At 42.1% G+C, this 21662-nt stretch overlaps 1 protein-coding gene across 1 annotated transcript; it reads right to left on the minus strand.

The window, feature by feature from the left end:
• Positions 1-139: 139 nt before the first annotated feature.
• On the minus strand, positions 140-19451 carry LOC127947364 (receptor-type tyrosine-protein phosphatase beta-like). Its single transcript, XM_052544449.1, has 19 exons — positions 19102-19451; positions 18727-18990; positions 14511-14780; positions 14156-14419; positions 13673-13939; positions 13211-13495; positions 12471-12749; positions 12241-12384; positions 11860-12124; positions 11436-11542; positions 11251-11356; positions 2802-2879; positions 2691-2708; positions 1335-1416; positions 1157-1247; positions 990-1066; positions 644-778; positions 432-554; positions 140-353 (listed from the first exon to the last, which is right to left on the minus strand). The coding sequence occupies exons 1-19, from the start codon at positions 19244-19246 to the stop codon at positions 159-161; spliced, it is 3195 nt and encodes a 1064-aa protein (XP_052400409.1). The 5' UTR covers positions 19247-19451; the 3' UTR covers positions 140-158.
• Positions 19452-21662: the final 2211 nt, after the last annotated feature.

Below are 21662 nucleotides of genomic sequence, written 5' to 3' on the forward strand. Positions count from 1 at the left end.
GACAACTTCAGTCCTGGAAAGCCACTGTCCTGCAGTCCCTAATCAAACACACCTGATTTTTAGGACATCCTGAAACAGGTTAGATTTCTCAGGTGTGTTTGATTAGTGATGCTAAACTCTAATACCTAAGAGTATTCATAGACTACACATCATTATGATCAAGGTAGTGCTGTAAAAATGACTGTCCACCTGCAGTGCACTACAGTGGCTCCAGAGAAGGGCGTCCGGTTGATATAGTCTCTCACAGTCCGCACGAACTGAATGAGTGACTGCGTGATCTCTGGAACTCCATGATCCGGCCACACAGTGTAATGAAACTGACGTACGACTCGGGAATAGTTAGGCTGTTCCTCCTGTACAGACATGCCACACAGCTCATTAGTGTATTCCTATCAGAATTCATCGGTGAGAAACCGAGACATTATACCTACATTACAGATCTTGAATTCTCGGATGGTCCATTCGGGCAGCACAGACTCTGACTGCATCTGAACGACCAGATCCCCATAATACAGGGGCTCCAGATCAAATGGCCAGTAATGGTCACACTTCACCTATGTACGAGAGTCAAACACAAATTCATTAAGTTAATGTCAAGAGAACCTCATGAGCAGAAGAATCATGTTTGATCATATGCACATACCCTTCCTTTCTCAACACATTGTGTCACCATAACTATGTTGTGCACATTCTGCTCCCAGACCATCTTCCAGAAATCATCTTTAGTGCCGGGCAAAGGACCCTGAGTTGCTATATACTCCCGTCTGAAGTTATTGCCCTTATTAAGAAACAATGTAATATTTTAGTTAAGAGTCATTGGTTAGTTTTAGGATGGAAACATGTACTTGCAATATTTTTGCCAACTCTTTACACTATATTTGTTGCTATTTATACTTGGTGTGAACGGTATCTAACACTATTTACTGTATTTATATATATATATATATATAGTTTTCAATTCAGTGTTTTAACATGAGCAAAGATCTTACAGGAATATAGCTGGCATTAATATAATCTGAGCAGGAGTCATCATCAACATAGGACAGCTTCACCCTTGTAGAATCATCTGTTCAAAGAACCAGTCAAAATAAATGTAGAATTATATTACAATAAAATTAGATATTTAACAAATACTATTATTTTTTGATAAACATACAAGGCAGTATATTGTTGTAGCGATTTTTGCCTCTGTTTTCAGGCAATAACGCTGCGTCTTGAGGTTGGTTACGACCAACATCCTTCAGGTCCTGAAAGCAGAACAAAGGATTAATGTGTTCATTCTGAAATGAGAATCATTCTAAATATCATGTTATGAAATATGGAGGATATTTTACCTCATATTCATCAGAAAGGAGGTAGCTGGAATCTGCTCGAAGTTTAGCTAAATGTGACTCAAAATTTGTGAAGCTGATGGGACTGTATTAAAAAAAAAAAAAAAAAAAAAGATAATTAAAAAAAATTCAGAATTCATTCAAACAATGCACAGTATACCAAAACTAGAGGCTAAAGCTTGATAACAAAATTTGATGTTGGTTTGAGAAAGCCAACATGGGCAGCCTCGAGGCAAAAGAGTCAGATGACAGGAAACGAATTGCAAAGAAAATGTATGAATTTAACTGATTGTCCTATAGAGCAGTGGCTCTAAAAGTGTTTTCAAGTCATGTCAGATACATTGTATTTACGAGTTAAACGCACATGAACGCCAGCACAAAGTTGTAATTACGACTGGGAAATTTGGGGGCATGTCAATGAAAACATGACAGAATCGATGGATCGATGGATGCAACATCTGTTGTTGACTGTAACTTTTTATTTGAAATTGATAGACAGGATTGCAATATAACCATTAATATGTTTTTTATGCAATACAGATTAAAGTGGCTTCATAATTTTTTTTTTTTTTAATTAAAACACAAAACACACCTGATGCAAATTCTTTGCTCTTAATTTTCTATAAGCAGAGTTAACATCCCTGTTGTATTTTTTTTTTTCTTGTCATTTATTAAAAGAAGGTACACCACCATCTTGTGCAGACTTCACCATCTCAACTGACTTGAACGAACCCGACATCATAATAATGACTTGTCAACTGGTAAGAACAAAACTTCCAAGGAGGACTTGAACGCAGCATGAGATCCAGTTCTGGGGACCCACTTCTCTGCATACTTTGCATGTCTTTCCTATTTAACACAACTGATTCAGATCATCATCTCATTAGGAGAGAGATCCATGAACTGAACTGAGTGTGTCAGGTAAGAGAAGCATACAAAATTTGCAAGTGGGTCCCCAGGACTGGTATTCAGAACCACTGCCCTAGCATTTCTATGGGAAAATCTATGGGAAATGTATTATTTTTAATAATTATTCATATAAAAAATCTCATCAGTCTGAAAAAGATATTGCAAAAAACTACGCAGGGCCAAGGTCTCAGCCAATTTTGGTGCTTGTAGCAATGAAGCCCTAGGAAGAGATTGTCAGAAATTTCTTAAGCCAAAATAAATATTATAAAAGATCCTGCTGCTGCTACCTTCGTTATAGTATGTAATAATGCAGAAATATGACATAATATAATGCTAAAACAATTTTCATGTGTAGCTGCAATTATATTGTGAATTAAGAGCTTCAGACTTAATGTAGCATTCTTTTACAGATCTACATCATATGTTTCGCTCGGATATGAAGTACAGTACCTTGAGACACGACGGTTCCTAAAACACAGAAGAAAATAACATTGTAATAAGATATCATTATTAATCTGCTATTGTAACCTTTAATGACAATATAAATGCAGTCCCTCTTACCCTCTAACAATGACATGAGTTCCTGGGGGTTGTCTTTCTCTTCTCAAACTCATTCTGACCACAGGCTCTTGTGCACTCCTGGTAAATACAAAAACCTGTCATCACTAATTAATTACTGCCTGACACTTGTCATCTTCTGTATCGGAATAGATTGTTCTGTTGCTCAGCCAAAGTCCATCATCACTAACTTTAAACCATCATCAGAAACCCATCAGCCATAAGTCAAATTGATCATCATAAACCCATAATTCCAAGCATAGAATAATTGATGTATCACTAAAAAAACACTACAAAACCTGTATCTACTTGTCTGTCAAAATTATTCAATCCCCACTCATTTTTAAAAAAATGTGTGAAATCAATCCAATGGAATGGCAGAACGCAGGCAGGGTTATGAGGTGACCAGGAAGCTTAAAGCCACATCCAGAACAAATAGTGCTATTTTCTTATAGGTCAAAGCAAGTCACTCTCTGGGATGTAGGAAGTATGGCAACGAAATGCAGGGTTTCGTTACCTTTCAGGGAACACCGGTTACACTCGTAACCTGAGGCGATCCCTATCCAGGGAACTTGTGCTGCATCAAAATACTGTGGGAATGATAATATATATATTATATATATATTATCATATAATATATATTATATTATATTATATATATATATATATATATATATATATATATATATATATATATATATATATATTATAGTCACAGTTATCATCAACTCAACATCTGCTTGGTCGCTGGAAAACCTTTCTTAAGTGAACCTAAGCAGACAAACAACTGATCAGCTTTCCTCCACAGGGTAGCTCTGTGGACATAAAGGTCCAGCACTTTGGCTAGACACACCAGATTAAGCTTCTCTTGGTCTGGAGTTAAAAATGGAGGAGGACAGAAGGCCTGCAGCACTATGAGCCGTGACATATTAGTGGGCACCTTTGAAACATAAGCCGGCCTCGGTTGCAGAAAAGCAATGGTGCAACCAACAGGGTTGAACTCTCCTACTCTTTTAAGAGATGGTATTGCCAGAAGAAACATTATCTTTATTACTGAAAACTCCTAGAAATCCTAGTACTGAACATGTCCAACATGCATTTACTTTCAAAAGGTTGTGTATTTTTTGCCTATTACCAAAGGCAATAATGTAATCTACCTTTATCATCCAAACATCCATTTTCCAGGCATTTAATTTGTCCAATGTTGATTCAGTAGTGTTTGACCATTGTATTTTTACGTTTTTTTCTTCTTCTTCAAAGACTTAATATCTGTAGAGTTCAGATTTATCAGGTTTCAGGTTTATCTGGAGTTGACCTTATCAGTAATAGATTGACCTTATCAGTAATACCTGATTGTAGCGAGTGGAGCGGGGCCGAGAGGCGTGGGAACGAGGAGTGAGGCCAGGTGTAGTGATTGGAGATGAGCTACACCTGCGCCCCACCGTGGGACTCGATACTGGCGGTGGGGCGCTGGTGTAGCTCATCTCCAATCACTACACCTGGCCTCACTCCTCGTTCCCACGCCTCTCGGCCCCGCCCCACTCGCCACACTGATATTCCTGTATGGACTCTCACTGGCATAGCTAATTAAGTTGTGGCCTAATGGTTAGAGATTTGGACTCATAACCCAAAGGTTAGGGGGTTTGAGTCTTGGGCTGGCAGGGATTGTAAGTGGGGGTAGTGAATATACCGTGCTCTCTCCACCCTCAAAACCATGACTGAGGTGCCCTTGAACAAGGCACTGAACACACAACTGCTCCCTGGTTGCTGCAGCATAAATGACTGCCCACTGCTCTGGGTGTGTGTGCGCACTTTGGATGGGTTAAATGCAGAGCACGAATTCCTGAGTATGGGTCACCATACTTGGCTGTATGTTACATCACTTTAATGATTTCTAAGATCATTCAAAGTACTCAGATACACACATCTTCCTTTATGGTGATTATAAAAATCCATCTCTCTCTCTCTCTCTCTCTCTCTCTCTCTCTCTCTCTAAGACTTTGTCCAGATTTCAGCAGTTTGTTGATTGTACAACAAAGGGGATATAAGATCTTAAATCTCTTATCTCTTGTATGCTAACTTGAAATATGCATGTAAATACACTGCTCTGCCCCCTCTTGGTCGATCAGACAATGACATGGCATATCTCCCTTCATGCTACATTGCAGTTGTTAAGAGATTTCCTGTCAACCTCTGCAGCAGGATGCAGTGAAGAGGGTCTAGGCTGGCATGAGGAAGATCACAGGTATGAGGCAGAAGTGGGGTTCACTGTTGGGTGGTGACCAGCTGGCTGACGATCTTAACAGGTTCTTTAACAGATTTGACAACCCCACATCACTCAAGTCTGCCTCTGCCTCTGCTGCCAGGAATTGTTGCCACTTCTGACCATTTTACCCATCCGCCCTTAATTCTTAAACCATCTCAGGGCAAGAGGGAACTGGACTGACTGAATCTGGGGAAAGCAATGGTGCTGAACAGTATTAGCCCCAGACTGTTGAATACCTGCTCTGCACAGTTGTGTGGTATTATCACATACCTGTTTAATCTGAGCCTGCACTTACAGAAGGTCTCTGGACTGTGGAAAACATCTTCCCTGGTCTCTGTTCCCAAGAAGTCTCTACCCTACTGACTACGCTTATATCTTACATCAAGGGTAGTGTGTCAACTTACATGGATCCTCTACAGTTTGCATATCAAACTTATATTGGTGTAGATGATGCACCCATTTACATGTTACAAAGGACCCATGCACATCTGGACAAATGATCTGTTCTTATCATCTGATCCTGGTTGTATCTCTCTATTAGTTTTATTGGATCTTAGTGCTGCGTTCGACACTATTGACCATCATTCTCTTGAATAGACTAGAAAACTTTGCTGGCATTAATGGAAATGCATTAGCATGGTCAAATCATACTTATCTGACCACCATCAAGTTGTTGCATTGAATGAATGAACTCCATTTCCCACAAGGCCTCACACCTGGGACTAATTACACCTACACCTTCACCTCATTTCCACACTCATATAAACTGCTCACACACACACACTCATTGCGAAGTCTTGATTTGCCCCAACTGTCCGTTCTGAGCGTTATTACCCGTGTTTTGTTTTCTTCTCTTGACCCTGGACTGTTTCACGTTACTGATTGTTCTCTGCCAGCCTCGACTTCCTGCCTGATTACCCGACTCTGTCTCTGCCTCGCCCCCATTGCTCAGTTTGCTGTTGTTTGACCCCGTCTCTTTGACTATCCTAAATAAAGAGCTGTAAATGGATCAAACTCCGTCTGGTTCTTCGCAACAGAAGACTTCGCCATTTAGTGATCCAGCGGCCTTCGCACAACTCTCCACCGAATTGACCGCCCAAGCATCTCAGCTGGCATCACAACAGCATCAGCCGAACCGACTGACAATTCTAACGGAGGAGCTAGTTCAAGCATTGCAAGGTATCCGTCATTCAACAACCAGCGCCATGGCTGCCCAACCGCCAGCGCCAAGTAACCCTTAACCATTGATGACTTCCCCGGTTAGCCCTCGCCTCGCCTTCCCAGAACGGTTTGACGGAACTCCGACCAAATGTAGGGGTTTCCTGTTACAGTGCTCTCTTTTTGTCAATCAACAGTCGCTATTATACCTCACGGAATCCAGCCGTATAGCATTCGTTTGTTCGCTGCTCACCGGGAGGGCGTTAGAGTGGGCAACAGCAGTCTGGAGGACGGATGGTTCCGCTTTCCCCTCATTCGATGCATTCCTTCAACAGTTCCGTGAGGTATTCAAACATTCTACGGAGAGAGGAGATGCAGCTATTAACCCTTACTCAAGGAAGGAGCTCGGCTGCAGAGTATGCCCTCTCATTCCGCACACTTGCAGCTCAAACCACCTGGGTCGAGGACACACTGAAACTGCTGTTTCGAAAAGGATTAAGAACAGAGTTACAGGCCGAATTGGCTTGCCGTGACAAGGGTAGGAATCTGAATTAATTAATTGATCTCACCATCCGAATTGACAATTTGATCCGCTCACGACGCCCAACACAAGCTCCAGTCCACATGTCTCATGAAGCGGCCATGAATCAGGAACCAATGCAACTAGGAAGGACCCACATCACACCTGAGGAACGTGAACGTCGAATGCAGAATCACCTCTGTCTTTACTGCGGTCAACCGGGTCATATGAGGACTTCCTGCCCTGTACGTCCGTCGACAAGGTCTCAATCGGTGAGTCAACAAACGAAGAACACCCCCTCCTCCTCTTGCTTTAATCTACCAGCACAGTTAATCGCTCAGAACAAAGTATTTCTGACTTCAGCACTCGTAGATTCGGGGGCAGCGGGGAATTTCATTTCAAGTGAGTTTGTTACTCAGTGCCAATTGACCCTAACTCCCTGTAACTCACTCTTGGCAGTGGAGGCGCTAGATGGACGACCCCTCGGTGACGGGAGGATTCTCCAGATCACGGAGGAAGCCATGCTCATCATTGGAACCTTACATACAGAAACCATCCGATTCTATGTCATCAATTCATCCACTCACTCCATTATCCTTGGACTACCCTGGCTGCGCACCCATAACCCTCACATCTCCTGGAGAGAGAATCAAATTATCCAGTGGGACCCCTCTTGTCAAGTTTGCTGTTTGTCCAAGATTTCAAGAATCCACAGCAAGGTCTCTGACCCTTCTGTTCCGGACATTAACAGCCTAAACGTGCCAGTTGAGTACTCTGACTTAATCGAGGCCTTCAGCAAGAGAAAAGCATCTCAATTACCTGAACACCGCTCTGTAGACTGCGCTATTGACCTAATGCCCGGTACCACACTGCCTAAGGGAAGAATCTTCCCTCTCTCACAACCAGAATCTGAAGCAATGAAGCACTACATCGAGGAAGAATCAGCCAAGGGCTTCATCAGACCTTCATCTTCACCAGCTTCAGGCGGGTTCTTTTTTGTTAAAAAGAAGAATGGGGGATTGCGGCCCTGTATTGACTATCGTGGCCTGAATGATATCACTGTGAAATTTCGTTACCCACTGCCATTGGCTCCGGCTGCGTTGGAACAACTCAATCGGGCCAAATTCTACACCAAATTGGATCTCAGCAATGCTTATAATCTACTCCGCATTCGTGCGGGGGATGAGTGGAAGACCGCCTTCTCAACCACTAGTGGGCACTATGAGTATCTTGTCATGCCCTTCGGCCTAGCCAACAGTCCGTCTGTCTTCCAGTCTTTCATGAATGACGTCTTTCGGGACATGCTAAATAAATGGGTAATAGTATACATCGACGACATCTTAATCTACTCTAACACCATGGAGGAAAATGTCTGTCACGTCCGGTCAGCGTTAAATCTTCTCATCCAGCATCAACTCTATGCCAAAGCTGAGAAATGTGAATTCCACCAGACCAGTATATCATTTCTGGGGTACGTGATCAGTCAGCAGGGAGTCGCCATGGAGGACAAAAAGGTTAGTGCAGTTCTGGAATGGCCTTTATCTCAAACAGTGAAGGAGGTTTTGCCAATTTTTACCGCCGCTTTATCAGGAACTTCAGTACTATTGCTTCACCTTTAACCACCATGACAAACCATCATACAACCCGTCTAAGTTGGTCCATAGAATCACGTCAGGCTTTCGAAGAATTAAAGATCAGATTCACTTCAGCACCCATCTTACGTCACCCAGATCCTGAACGGCAGTTCATCGTCGAGGTCGACGCTTCTATCACAGGGGTAGGGGCAGTTCTATCACAACGTCATGGACAACCGGCCAAGATGTACCAATGCGCATTCTTCTCTCGCAAATTGTCTGATGCCGAAAGCAATTATGATGTGGGCAATCGTGAGCTTCTGGCTATGAAATTGGCCCTTGAGGAGTGGCGACATTGGTTAGACGGATCCACACACCTCTTCATTGTACTCACCGACCACAAAAACTTGGAATATCTCCGTTCAGCCAAACGTCTCTGCTGAACTAATAGAGCCTCTCCTCGTCTCGGCTGAACTACCAGAGTCTCTCCTCGTCTCTGCGGAACTTCCAGAGCCTCATCACGTCTCAGCCGAGCTCTCTGAGCACTCGACTGATCCTGTCGTGGCCATGGAGGCTACCCTTAACTTGTTCATGTTCTCTGTTTCAGACTTGCCTAACCAGACTTGCTCTCCTGTTAATTCGAACCCACTGTGGTGGTCTTCCGCGCCGCCCTGGTGGGCTTCTGTCTCGACCACACGGATGTGGTGGTCTTCTGCTATGCCCGGGTGGGCCTCATGTTATGTCCTTCCTGGACTTGTGTTTTGTTGTTGTTTTTTTGTTTGTTTTTGCTCCTCTTCTGTCTGTTTCCATCTATGGACCTGGCCCTCAGCCCCTCCCCCTGATCCAACACCGGTCCACCTCCCTCCTGGGTTCCTTGTCTTTGTCTTTCTCTCTGTTTCCCTCTAAGGACCTGGCCCTCCGTCCCTCCCCCTGATCCTCCGCCGGTCCAACTCTCTCCTGGGCTCCTTGTTTTTGTGTTTGCACTTCTTGTCTCTGTTTCCCCAATTTACCTGGTCCTCTTGTCTCTGTTTCCCAATTTTACCTGGTCCTCTTGTCTCTGTTTCCCCATTTTACCTGGCCCTCCGTCACTTCCCCTGGTCCTCCGCTGCTCCACCTCCCTCTTGGTTTCTTCTTGGGTTCGGGTGGAGCATCTGGTAGCTGCTCCGTGGAGGAGGGGGTAATGTCAGGCTGTCTGGTCTCTGTTTCCCTAGGTGTCCACTAGTGGGCTCACTTCCCCTTAGGCACCTCACCGTAGGCACTACAATTCCCACTAGCCTTGTCCTTTCATCACAGTAATTGCACTCCTGTTAATTGCACCAGGTGCCTTAACTTATTAGTCATTAGCCTTCCTATATTTACCAGTCTTTTCCTGTTGTCTGGTGGAGTCCTTTCCTTCCGTTTCCTGCCGTACCCAGTTCCTGTTCCTCTTTCGATTCCTGTTCCCTTCCTGTCCCTTCCTTGTTTGTTTATTTGGATTGTTTTTTCTGGTTTTGACCCCGGCTTGTTTGGATTATGATTTGGATTACCTCAATAAACACTTACTGCAATTGGATCTCTCTTTCCCTGTGTTTCACTGGATAGCCGAACGTCACAATAAATTTGGGTGGATCTGTCCAATATTGGGTCTTCCAGTTCTTGAACAGTTTTCGTAACTTGAAATGGCAATGATCTACAGATGAGGATAACTACGCCCCATGCATGAGAGCTAAATGTGATTTAAGATATCTATTCAATACTTTTTGGCCAATTTTCCAACTTGTAATTTTGATATCAAGACTACCTTTTAGTTTTGTTTTCTTCATAAATTACTATCTTAGAATATTATAATCTATGAATAAAATGAAGAAGGAAAGAAAAAAAAGCTTCTGTTTTTCCAAGTGTCTCGTGAATGCAGCCTTCAGCCTCATTGATATGTGAATGTGTGAAGAAACATCTCGTTTTACATCTGACACTTTGCTTTCCAGCGCAGCCATTTAACTTTCTATATCAGTCAGATGGGTGTCAATATAATCCAACATCTCTACTCAAAGTGGTTTAAGTTCATTTAAAACTTCAGCTAAGCTATTCATATGATTAGCTTCCACTTCACTCTGTATACTGGACGGATGTTGTTTTTACGCTAAAATTTACAGAAAGGTTTAACACAAACGCCACTGTTTTACTGAGATTGGTTGCATATATGAATGGGGTTTTATATTGTATATATAAAATAACTGTGCACTGTTACTCTGCGTTCTTCCATTGCAATGCCTTCTTAGTCCTGGCCACGTGACTAGGGAACTGTTGCAATATGCTGTTATTGATGTAAATAAACATATTTAAAAAACGCATTATTTATACTGTATCAATACTAAGCATACACAAATATTACAAATAATACAGCTTCAGCAACTATTTGTTTGAAAAAAATAGTAAAAAATTTAGTGTTGGTATTTGACTTAACGCTGGTTCGCCACCTGTCATAAAATAAATAAAGAGGATGATGATGTCACACATTACTGTCACACAAAATCAAATTCAAGGAGATGACAGATGAAAAAGAAAGTTTTTTTTTTTTTTTTGCATTGTGTAAAAAAGATGTTATATGTTAGTTCTTACTAAGTCTCTCTATCCACCTCCTTACACTGATGTTTATAGTGTCATTGGTAAGTATACATTTTGAATGTTGATGAATTTGACTGATAGCATTGTTGATTTTTTAAAAAAATTGATAAAATTGGTACTGTAAATTATTTTGTTCAAGGTAATCGTGTAGTGATCTGATATGATGACAGCCTGTTCATAAATCTTCATTGTTAACCAGTTGCCACAAACCCAGCATCACTAACACTTCCTATATGCAAATTCATCATCAGTATCCCCTTAAGTCACGTGTGACTTTTGATGGGACTTTTGATGACTATAGTAAAGTGCAAAATGCAAAACAGTACTTACATTTTGTGGACTTTCCGTCTGCAGATCAGCAGAACAATTAGTCCCACCATGGTGGCGATGAGGAAGAGTCCAGCACTGACCCCTTCGATGACCCCACTCAATGGCTCTGAACGCACACAAATATGAACATTTAACAAGCACACCTTACCAATCTGCATATGATATGGTCAAGCAACGTGTAATACCTGCGTCTGTCGTGATGGGCTTGGACAGGTATGTATCAGTATAGAGCGGAGAGATAAACTCCTCATCTTTCTCACCAAAAAGTTTTGTAAACGCTCGAACACTGAGTCTGAAAATCATAAGACAAACAGTTAAAAAGATCACCAAATTACCTTACTGCAAGCTCAAATATAAGTACAAAGGTTGCATTGTTCAAGGCATTTAACCTACACATGTTTGTTTATAATGGCATGAATGTGGATATGAGCCCCCTAGAATCATGTGTTCAAGGGCTAAATGTGAGGTTAAGGATAGGTTTAACTCTTTAAACTCACATGAATCGACTCCTGATACATTTGTTTAGTGATGGATACATTGATCATGTGAGAACACCCTATCAGCAACAGACCGCACAGGCTATTTTCTGACTAGCATCAGATTTATCACCTGTATGCTGTCTTGGGTTTCAGTTGCCCATCACAGTAGATCGCCTGCTGTTGCAAGGCATCAGTTGATGTTTTCTGATCACATCTTCCTCCAAGTCTCTCCATGCCTGATCCCAGATGAATCTCAAACTCCTGCACTGTGTTTTGGCTCTCTTCACAGTGACTGAGGAAGTAACTGGTCTGATAAGCTTTGACGGAGCTGTTGGATCTGTAGTCCAGGTATGAGGGAAGAGGATGATGCTGGTATGGATGCTGGTTTTCACTGTCTGAATCCAACCAAAGAGAGGGATCACTGTATTACTTTGGTCATGTAAGGAGACAACAGAGTCTGGCTTAGACATATGTGCATAAGATAAAAAAAGAGGAAAAAATTTCTTCCTACCAGAAGATTCAGTTATGATGATGGTGAAGTATTTCACGGCACCATTGATATCACTGAACCAGCTGCAGTTGAACTTGAAGGATATGGTTGACTTATTAACCTGAACTGTATTCTCATCGATGCGAATTGAGGGCAGAGGTGGACCTGAGAAGACATGAACTATTCAGTAAACGTTACAGTCAAAAAGTTATCTAATGATTTATATCAAACACAAAAAAGCCCTAACTCACGGTCTATCATTGTGACCACATTTTCCATGACTGCCTCACTGGTCATACTGTCAGAGATGACTTTGACAGAGACAATGTACTGCTTATGAGGCTCCAGATCTTTGATCAGATAGATGGTGTTCTCTTTGACTGTGCGCTGGGAGTACATCATTCTCAGAGAGTCCTTTCTCAAGCACTCTATGGTGTAAGAGTCAAAGTCAGCTTCGGGGGGACTCCAGGAACAGGAAATGGCTGTAGAGTTCTGAGGACGGCAGTGCAGACTCTGGACACGCTCAGGCTCTAAAGACAGGAAAAAACACACATTGCACTACTACTATACCTATTACCTACAGATAATGCCATATGTTTTAGTTTTTGAATGGTTTATTACTGTGGAATAGATCAGCTGTTCTCAACTCTGGTCCTTGAAATCCACTTTGCTGTAAAGTTTGCTGAGCTCTGACCCTAATCTAACACACCTCTAGGTCTTCAGAGCCTAGAAAATAGCAGTTGAGTTTGATCAGATTTAAAGCTAAACTTTGCAGGAAAGTGGCTCTCGAGGGCCAGAGTTGAGAACTACTGCAACAGACATTTGTCTTACAAGTCTCTATAGGCAGACAGATTGCTGTAAAACTGCTAAACTATGATCTTGTCCAAACTGAGAAGGTTCTGGTGACCAGCAGTCTTTCTGGTGTGGCTTATGGATAAATTATATTAAAAAAAACGGACTCTTATACATATGTGTCTGGTGCTCCACTGACTTGTCCTGATGCTCCTGTGGACCGGAGAGCTGTAGGTAGGGTTGTTGGTTCCAGCACCGCTGACCGTACGCAGGCTGATGTTGTACTGACGGCCAGGGTACATGCCTTTCAGAATACGGTTTCCAGATGTGGGGCTGTGGTAGGGGTTAAACACAGACAGGTGGTCCCTTGGGCTCCACTGAAGGTCAAAGTCATCATAATCAGTGTTTTCTGGACTGCTCCAGGTGATCTCCAGTGAAGTGTTAGTAATTTCTCCAAATGAGAATGAGACTGGTGGCCTAGGGTCTAAAATAAATTAGAGAAATTAAGGGAAATGAATAAAATCAGAACTGCAATTAAGTACTGATTCTAAAGTTAATTTGAAGGAAACTGTGACTCATCTTAAGGTCTTTTGAGATCTATTCAACACATCAGATTCATGTTGTCACATATTATTTAGTATGATTTACAGGACACACTTACCTGTCCTGCCAGTAGTATTTGCCATGTTTGTTAGATCTCCACTGTGTGTAAGGACGACGGCCTGGTAAAGTCGTCCAGGCACCAGCCTTTCAAACATGTAACTTCTGCTCTCCGGGCCCAAACTCTGCTCCGCATGTTGAGTCCCATCAGGATTGTAGATCAGGAGGGTGTAGCGGCTCACTTCACCCCCGGCCTGTTTCCAGCTCAACCACAGACTCTCAGAGCCTGTTCTACTGTCAGCATGCAAGAACGTCACAGCTGCAGGAACTACAAAAAACACATTCAACAAAGGCATTGATTAAAGTCTTGGCATGTACTGCAATATTTATTCACTGTACCTTCATGAACAAATGTGACCAAAGCAGTAAAACTGGGATTAATATAATGATTGTGTAACCGCTGCAACTGGGCCTGACATTGAACTGTATCATAACTAAAATCAAAAATCTACATTTTGGGTACTGGGAAATTTATGTTGTTCACCTGTCCGGGCCCAGATGGATGTGTCATTGGTCTGATCTCCACTGCGGGTCAGAACAACCACCTTGTACAGCATCCCAGGTCGAAGGTTCTGGAAAGAACAGTCCTGCTTGTTCACCATTACTGTTTTCTGATCATGCAAGCTTTCATCTCTAGCATACAGAAAAACATCAAATCCATCAAACTCCCCGTCTGGCAGATCCCAGTGGAACGACAAGCTTGTGGTTGAGTTGCTTATGATGGACAGGTTATTAACAGTCGCTGGACCTAAAACAAACACATTTTCAAACACTTTAACAGGTCAATTCATCTGCTGTATTACCCCATGTTAAAACTGAAAAAAAGGCAATCTACACACTGGTTCTGCCCTCAGTAATGACATCTTTGCTGCTGATTCCTCCACTGATGGTTTGTATCATGATGCGATATTTTCTTCCTGGAGTGAGCTGTCTGAAGTTATGCTGGCTGGCTTCTGCAGTTTGAGAGCTATTAGACACCAGAGTTCCTCTGTCATCTAGCAGCTGCAGTTGATAGCTGTCATACACCCCTCGACCCGGCTGCCATGACACCAGCAGACTAGACGTGCTGTTCTGGTTCTCCACCAGTAGAGCAGTCACGGAAGAGGGTACTGCAGAGGAAATGAGTAATACAGCAACAGATGAAGGAGTCATGAACTGAGAAATTCCCTTGATCTTTTTACATATGGATTGGATTGGAATGTTGTGGAAAGTGCCGCCCTATGACGATATAATGTGGCTAAACACTGGCACCACAGAAGACGACCAATGCCTGCTTCTAGCTAAGCCACTAGACGGCAAGCCTACAACCTTTAGCCAAAAAAAGTGTAACGACCAATGCTATCACTTCCGTTGTGGCAGTACGTGGGAAAGGAGACCAAATAGGCTGTTTTATTTATGGATGTTAATGTAGGAGAGACTTCACTAAGCAGAAGAAACAGCGTATCATTTACTGAATTGACAGCCTATTGGCCAATCAAGCAGTATTTAAAGGTAACAATACTTTTGGATTGAACTACTTTTAGAGTTTACACTGGAAAAAATGCAGAAAAATGCAAAGTCACTGACTTTTGCGACAAGTGTGATTCACCTCACGGCATTCTCATTAATCACTCTGGTTAGTAAGACAGACCCTCTCATCTCCCAATATTTAGACAATCTCAGCTTCTACATTACTGCCTGTACTCCCTGCACACTGATTCATGCAATTCATGCATATAACCCCCTTCATGCTTTACTGGAGAAAAGCTGTTATTTGGATGCTGAGCTGTATTGGATTTCTGTCAGATATATAATTTGGTGTTGAGGCCAGATAATTCAATATTATTCTTATCTCCTTCATAATCACAATCTAGAATTGTTCTAGAAAAGTTCTTACGCTTATAGAATTATATGGCTGAAAAAAAAAGATTGCCATTTACTAAAATTGACACTAAGGAAAATTATGCCTGAGGTATTTATTAACATTTTATGCTTTACTTTTTAATTTATAAAAGTGGTAATTTATTGAACCAGACAGTCACACCATAGGACAATTCTAATTCTTTGATGTATGTTCTGTTCTGCGTTGCATCGAATTCAGCAAAAGTTATGAGATTACAACAGCCTCCTCCCATCATTCAAGTATACTACATTGGCGACAAGAAGATTCGAACACACTATGTGCAGAAAAGTCAATGAAGAAGCTGTAAAAGTGAACGAAATACACTGCTGTCTAGCTGTGATCATGACTATGCTTGGTCATATTGTATAGTTCGATGAATGCTTGAGTAATTATTTTGAAGAATATATAGAAAGACTGGAATGTTTTTGGAATTTCCATGTAAATGACATTGAGGACAAGCAAAGAAATGTTCCGTGCTGCTTAGTGTGTGTGGTGCAAAACCATATTTCACATTACATTCAGTGCTTGCACCAACACAGCCCTCTACTATGACTTATGCAAACAATGTAGCTGCATTTAAACATCACTACAGTCAAGCGCTGTCAAAGATTGTTCAGCGTTTTCATTTTCAAAATTGTAAGCAGAAACCAAGTCAAAGCATTTCTAATTACATTGTTGAGCTTCGATATCTCTCCGTGCAATGTGCTTTTGGAGATCAGTTAGATCCCACGCTGATAGACTTGTGTGTCCGGTTGTGGATGAGCCGCTACAATGATGCCTACTGGCTGAACCCATGCTCACATTTAAAGAGGCAGAGGAAAAGGCATTAGCCACAGAGACAGCATTGTTAAATGCTCATCTACTTCGTCAGCAACAACATGAATCACTGCCTCAAGATGATGTTCATTATGCAGCCCATACACATGCATCAGCACACAAAGCCATATTTGCAGACTTTTCTGAGCTCTGCGATTGCAGTTTGGATTGTCAACAGCAGTTTCAATATTTCAAAGATTTATGGACATCCTGCTCGCATCAAACCAACCTGTGAAAAATTGGAAACTATCCAAAAGGCCCCGCTTCAACAGAATAAGACAGAGTTCCAGATATTTTTGAGGCTTCTTAACTTTTTCAGTTGTTTTCTTCCTAACAAAGCCACTGTTCTGGAGCCCCTGCATCAACTCCTTGACCAGTCCTCTACTTAGCAATGAGGAGCAAAACACGAGACAGCATATGTTCAGATGAAACAGTTGCTGCAGAATGATAAAGTACTGATGCATGACAATGAAATGAACCCCTGGCAGTAGTTTGCAATGCCTTGTCCTATGGGCTTTATTGTTTAACATGGAGCGTGATGGAGCCAGGAAAAGCCCATTTGCTTCACCTTCAGAACAATGACCACCACTGAGCAGAATTATGCCCAGATTGATAAGGAAGCAAAGGCGGTTGTTTTCGCTTTCAGAAATTTTCACCAGTACCTAGCAGGTTGCCACTTTATGGATCACAAGCCCCTGCATGGACTCTTGCACAATTCCAAGCCAATGCCTGCCATCCTTTCACCACGGATGCTACATTGGAGTTTGATCATTGGAGCTTGTGACTAAGAGCTGTATTATGCAAACCAATGGGCAATGCTGACATCTTCAGTCACTTACATCTGTCTGCCTGCATCTGACTCTGTTACGCCACCATCGTTGGAAGTATTGCTACTGGAAATGGTGCCAGATGCACCTATTCATGCTGAAAGGATTTCTAACCTTAGACTTAAGGACAATGTCATGTCACATGTACTAAGCTGGTAACTACATGGGTGGCCAGCTGACATACCAGTTAGCCAGTTCAGACCAATCATTTTGCGCCTCCATGAACTGAAAGTGCATAAAAACTGTGTGCTTTGGGAAAGCCGTGTGGTTGTTCCTAGCTCAGCACGGAGAGAAGTACTGGCTATGCTGCATGACTCACATCCGAGCATCGTACAAATGAAGGGACTGGCAAGGAGTTATGTGTGGTGGCCAGACATTAGGAGAAGGAAAAGGAAACCAGTCAAAGCATGCAAAACCTTTCAGATGTCACATCATGCATCAACTAAGGGAAAATTACATCCTCGGGAGTGGAGAACAAAAAGAAAGTCCCAGCTGCATATTAATTTTGCTGGCCCTTTCCAAGGGCAAGTATTCCTCATAGTGGTTGATGTGCAAAGCAAGTGGCTAGAGATGTCTCTGATGAATTCTATGTCATTGACGGCAGTTATTAACACACTGAGACTGTTTTTTGCAACACATGGGTTGCCCGATGCCAAAGTTTCAGACAATGGTGCTGCTTTCACATCCAGAGAATTCCAAAAGTTTGCGGACCGCAATGGTATTCGTCATGTCACTACAGCACCTTATCACCCGAGCTCAAATGGGTAAGCTGAAGACGTTAAACAGACAACCAAGGAGGCCCTGTCTCGCATCACTCAAGGTGAGTGGCTGATCAGACTTGCTCATTTCTTGCTGTCACAGCACGTCACACCCAATTCATCAACTGGAAAACAGGAGCTGAGTGCTAAAAAATGCCCATTGCCCTGGCACTGTAAGAGAGATTAAACCACATGACACAGGATGCTAATTGGATTCCTGGAATCATCATTGTTGTCACAGGCCCCTTGAAGTACAAGGATAGGACCAATGATGGGCAGGTTCACAGATGGCATGATGGCCCTCAGTGGGCCCATCACAGCCCGAGACAGATGGATACACTGGCTCTCTACCAGAGCCCTCAGACGCGGATATGCCTGAGTTACAGCTGCCCGCAATATAAATGGAAAACCCTGATGAGGAAATTGCTGGGGCTGAGACCATGTCAGAGTCCCCTCCTTCTATGAAGTACCCCATGAAATAGCATCATCCCCCAAGAAGCTAGTTATGCACTGCACTGAATTCAGTAAAAGTTCTCAGATTACAACAGCCTCCTCCTGTCATTCAAGTATACTACAGTATATGTCCTAAATGTGCAGTACACTGGATTATCATGATGTTGGGAGGCATGTGTGTTAAAAGCCTTAAAATATAAAATCACCAATGCATCATCATGACCTGATGATTGCTTTTATAAAGCCTCAGCAACAACATGACAAGCAAACAATGGAAAAACACCACACATACATAAGTTAAATGTAAATGTTACTTTACCTGTTCGTCCTGTTGCTGTGCTGTTATTGATCAGAGATCCACTGATTGATGCTATGGTTATCATGTACTGTTGTCCTGGCAATAGACCCTGGAAAATGATCTCATTCACATGTTTAGGGACTGATTTCTCCTCTGCCTGACCACCCATCTGGGACAGTGACACAGCGTACCTGTCCACATCGCCCTGCCCAGGTGTCCAATTCACTCTAAGACTGCTGCTCTGACCGGCATTACTGATATGAATGTTCTTCACTTTACTGGGAACTGAAATATATAAAAAGTAGCACAACCCATAAAGACGTTGCAAGATAACTACAATAAAAATTTTAAAACCACCATATTTCTCAGATGTCCACATGCAGCGGTGAGATGTACCTGTTCTGCCTTTGACAAACTGCACACTGAGGTTTGGTCCGCTAAAGGTGGACACCACAATTTTGTAGAGTCTTCCAGGGGTGAGTGAAGAGAGCAGGTATCTGTTGGTGCTGCTGGTTAATGTGATCGGTGGAAACACCTTCATGTCATTAAAGAGCAGCTGAACTTCATAATGATCCACATCTCCGGGAGCAGAAACCCACGTCACCAGCAGATCCTCTGTGCCACTGTCAGCTAGCGTCAAGTTCCATACTCCTGCGGGCACTGAGAGGAGAACATAATAATAAGTATACTACCATACAGAGCTACATAACTGCAGTTAACTAAACAGTCCTACATACCTACAGTAATAAACTAATGAATATATAATTACATTCAACTACATAGCCACATAAGCTAAATTTAAACTACTGTACAGTCACATACATACTGTAAACTATACAGAACAAATAACTAAACCAAAATACATAATTACATTAAAGTAAAAATACTATGGTTTGGTTTATTAAGTAACAAAATTAGGGTTAACCAGCATGCATGTTTACATAACTACAGAAAACTACAACACAAAGCTACAGAACCATGGTAAATTACAATACAGTGCAAACAATTATGGTAAAGAAATCTACAGACTTACAGAACTGTGGCAAACTATTGTCATGATTCTGCCTTCATGTCCAGATTTTCCTCTAGTCTTGAGGCAGGATCATGACAGGCCCGTGTTTTGTGTACAAGCACATGGCCTTGTCTTTGGGCCATGTGCTTGTGTTGTCTCGTTTCCCTTGCCCCGCCCCCTTGTTATCCTAGTCTTGGTTATTATTGCTTTACCTGTGTCACCTGTTGTGTTATGATTAGTCTCCCTACTTATATCCCCTTGTGTTCACTGTCATGTGTGGTTCATTGTTACATTGTTACTCTTTGTTACACTTTGAAGAAGACGTTGTGATACCTGTGATTGTTTATCTGTAGTTAGTGTTCTTGTGTTAAGAGTCTGTTTATCGTGTCAACCCAGTCTTGTTAAGTCTTTTAGTCTCTGCCCTAGTCGTTGTTTTCCCCCTCGTGGGTTTTGTTTTCCCCTTCTTGTGATCATTAAACCTTGTGTTTTGTGCATCCTATCTGCGCTTGAGTTCATCCCAACCCTCCACGTGACAACTATAAAACAACCGAAAACTAAGCCCTACAGAACAAGAAGAATGAAAGAACTACAGCAATTAAGTCACAGCACAACAAAAATCTGAACAGGGCAACAGAAGTAGATCAGAGGGTCACTGCAGTCACCCGGATCCCGTACGTATCCAGACCAGATGATGGATCAGCACCTAGAAAGGACCTCTACTGCCCTGAAAGACAGCGGAGACCAGGACAACTAGAGCCCAGATACAGATCCCCTGTAAAGACCTTGTCTCAGAGGACCACCTGGACAAGACCACAGGAAACAGATGATTCTTCTGCACAATCTGACTTTGCTGCAGCCTGGAATTGAACTGCTGGTTTCCTCTGGTCAGAGGAGAACTGGACCCCCAACTGAGCCTGGTTTCTCCCAAGGTTTTTTTCTCCATTCTGTCACCGATGGAGGTTCGGTTCCTTGCCGCTGTCGCCTCTGGCTTGCTTAGTTGGGGTCACTTCATTTACAGTGATATAGTTGACTTGATTGTAGGGCTGGGATAAACTATTATTTTTTAAACGAAAAATCTAGCGATTATTTTTTCAATGCATTGATTAATCTAATGATTCATTTTTTCAGACCAATTCGATTTCGATTATCTCCCCATTAATTGACTACTAACAAATTATACATCTTGATTTGCATATCTGAATGAAAAAAACATGAATTCCTTAACATTGCAATATATGTTTATTGCTCTTAAAATAAACAAAATAAAAGACTGACTAAGAATGCATTACTTTGCACTTGTATAGAGATAGCATTCAATAAAACCTTGAAGCCTTGAAAACACATAGCTTACTGAAACAAGCTTACTGAACACATAGGGCCTAGCTTACCGAAAAAAAGTTCTTCTTTCAGATGAAAATAACTTGATGTCTAGCATTCAATAAAAAAGGTCACCCAAAGTATTTGTTTAGAGCAATTGAAAGAATAAAGTTAACAATGTAAAATTGAGGGCTTTCAAAATAATACAGAGTGCTTTTCCAAAAAAACAAATTAACAGTGGGAGCCAGCAGCCTGTCATGGAGGGAAAAAAAATCTCTGAATGCTCCACGTGAAACTTTGGCATTCTGCCCTTTTTCTATCGTGTCGAATGATTTTTGGTTAATATGCACGAGGGAGAGAGAGAGAGAGAGAGAGCAAGACAGCACCAGTGGCGTAGCGGACGGGCCCGCAGGGCACGCACTGCGGGGGGGCCCCGCGTTGTGGGGGGCCCCCCAAAAATTTACTCGAATAAATAATTATAGCGTTTTTATAACGTGAACGTATAGGACTTTTATTTTGGTAGTAATTGCAGCCTACGGTGTTTGGCGATTATGACCATATCTGTTGTCCTTGTTATCCAATCACGATTAAGAATTTCCGCAACTGTTTAGAGAGAAGCTTATGAGCG

Source organism: Carassius gibelio, chromosome A25 (genome assembly GCF_023724105.1).
Source record: "Carassius gibelio isolate Cgi1373 ecotype wild population from Czech Republic chromosome A25, carGib1.2-hapl.c, whole genome shotgun sequence".
Lineage (NCBI taxonomy): Eukaryota > Metazoa > Chordata > Actinopteri > Cypriniformes > Cyprinidae > Carassius > Carassius gibelio.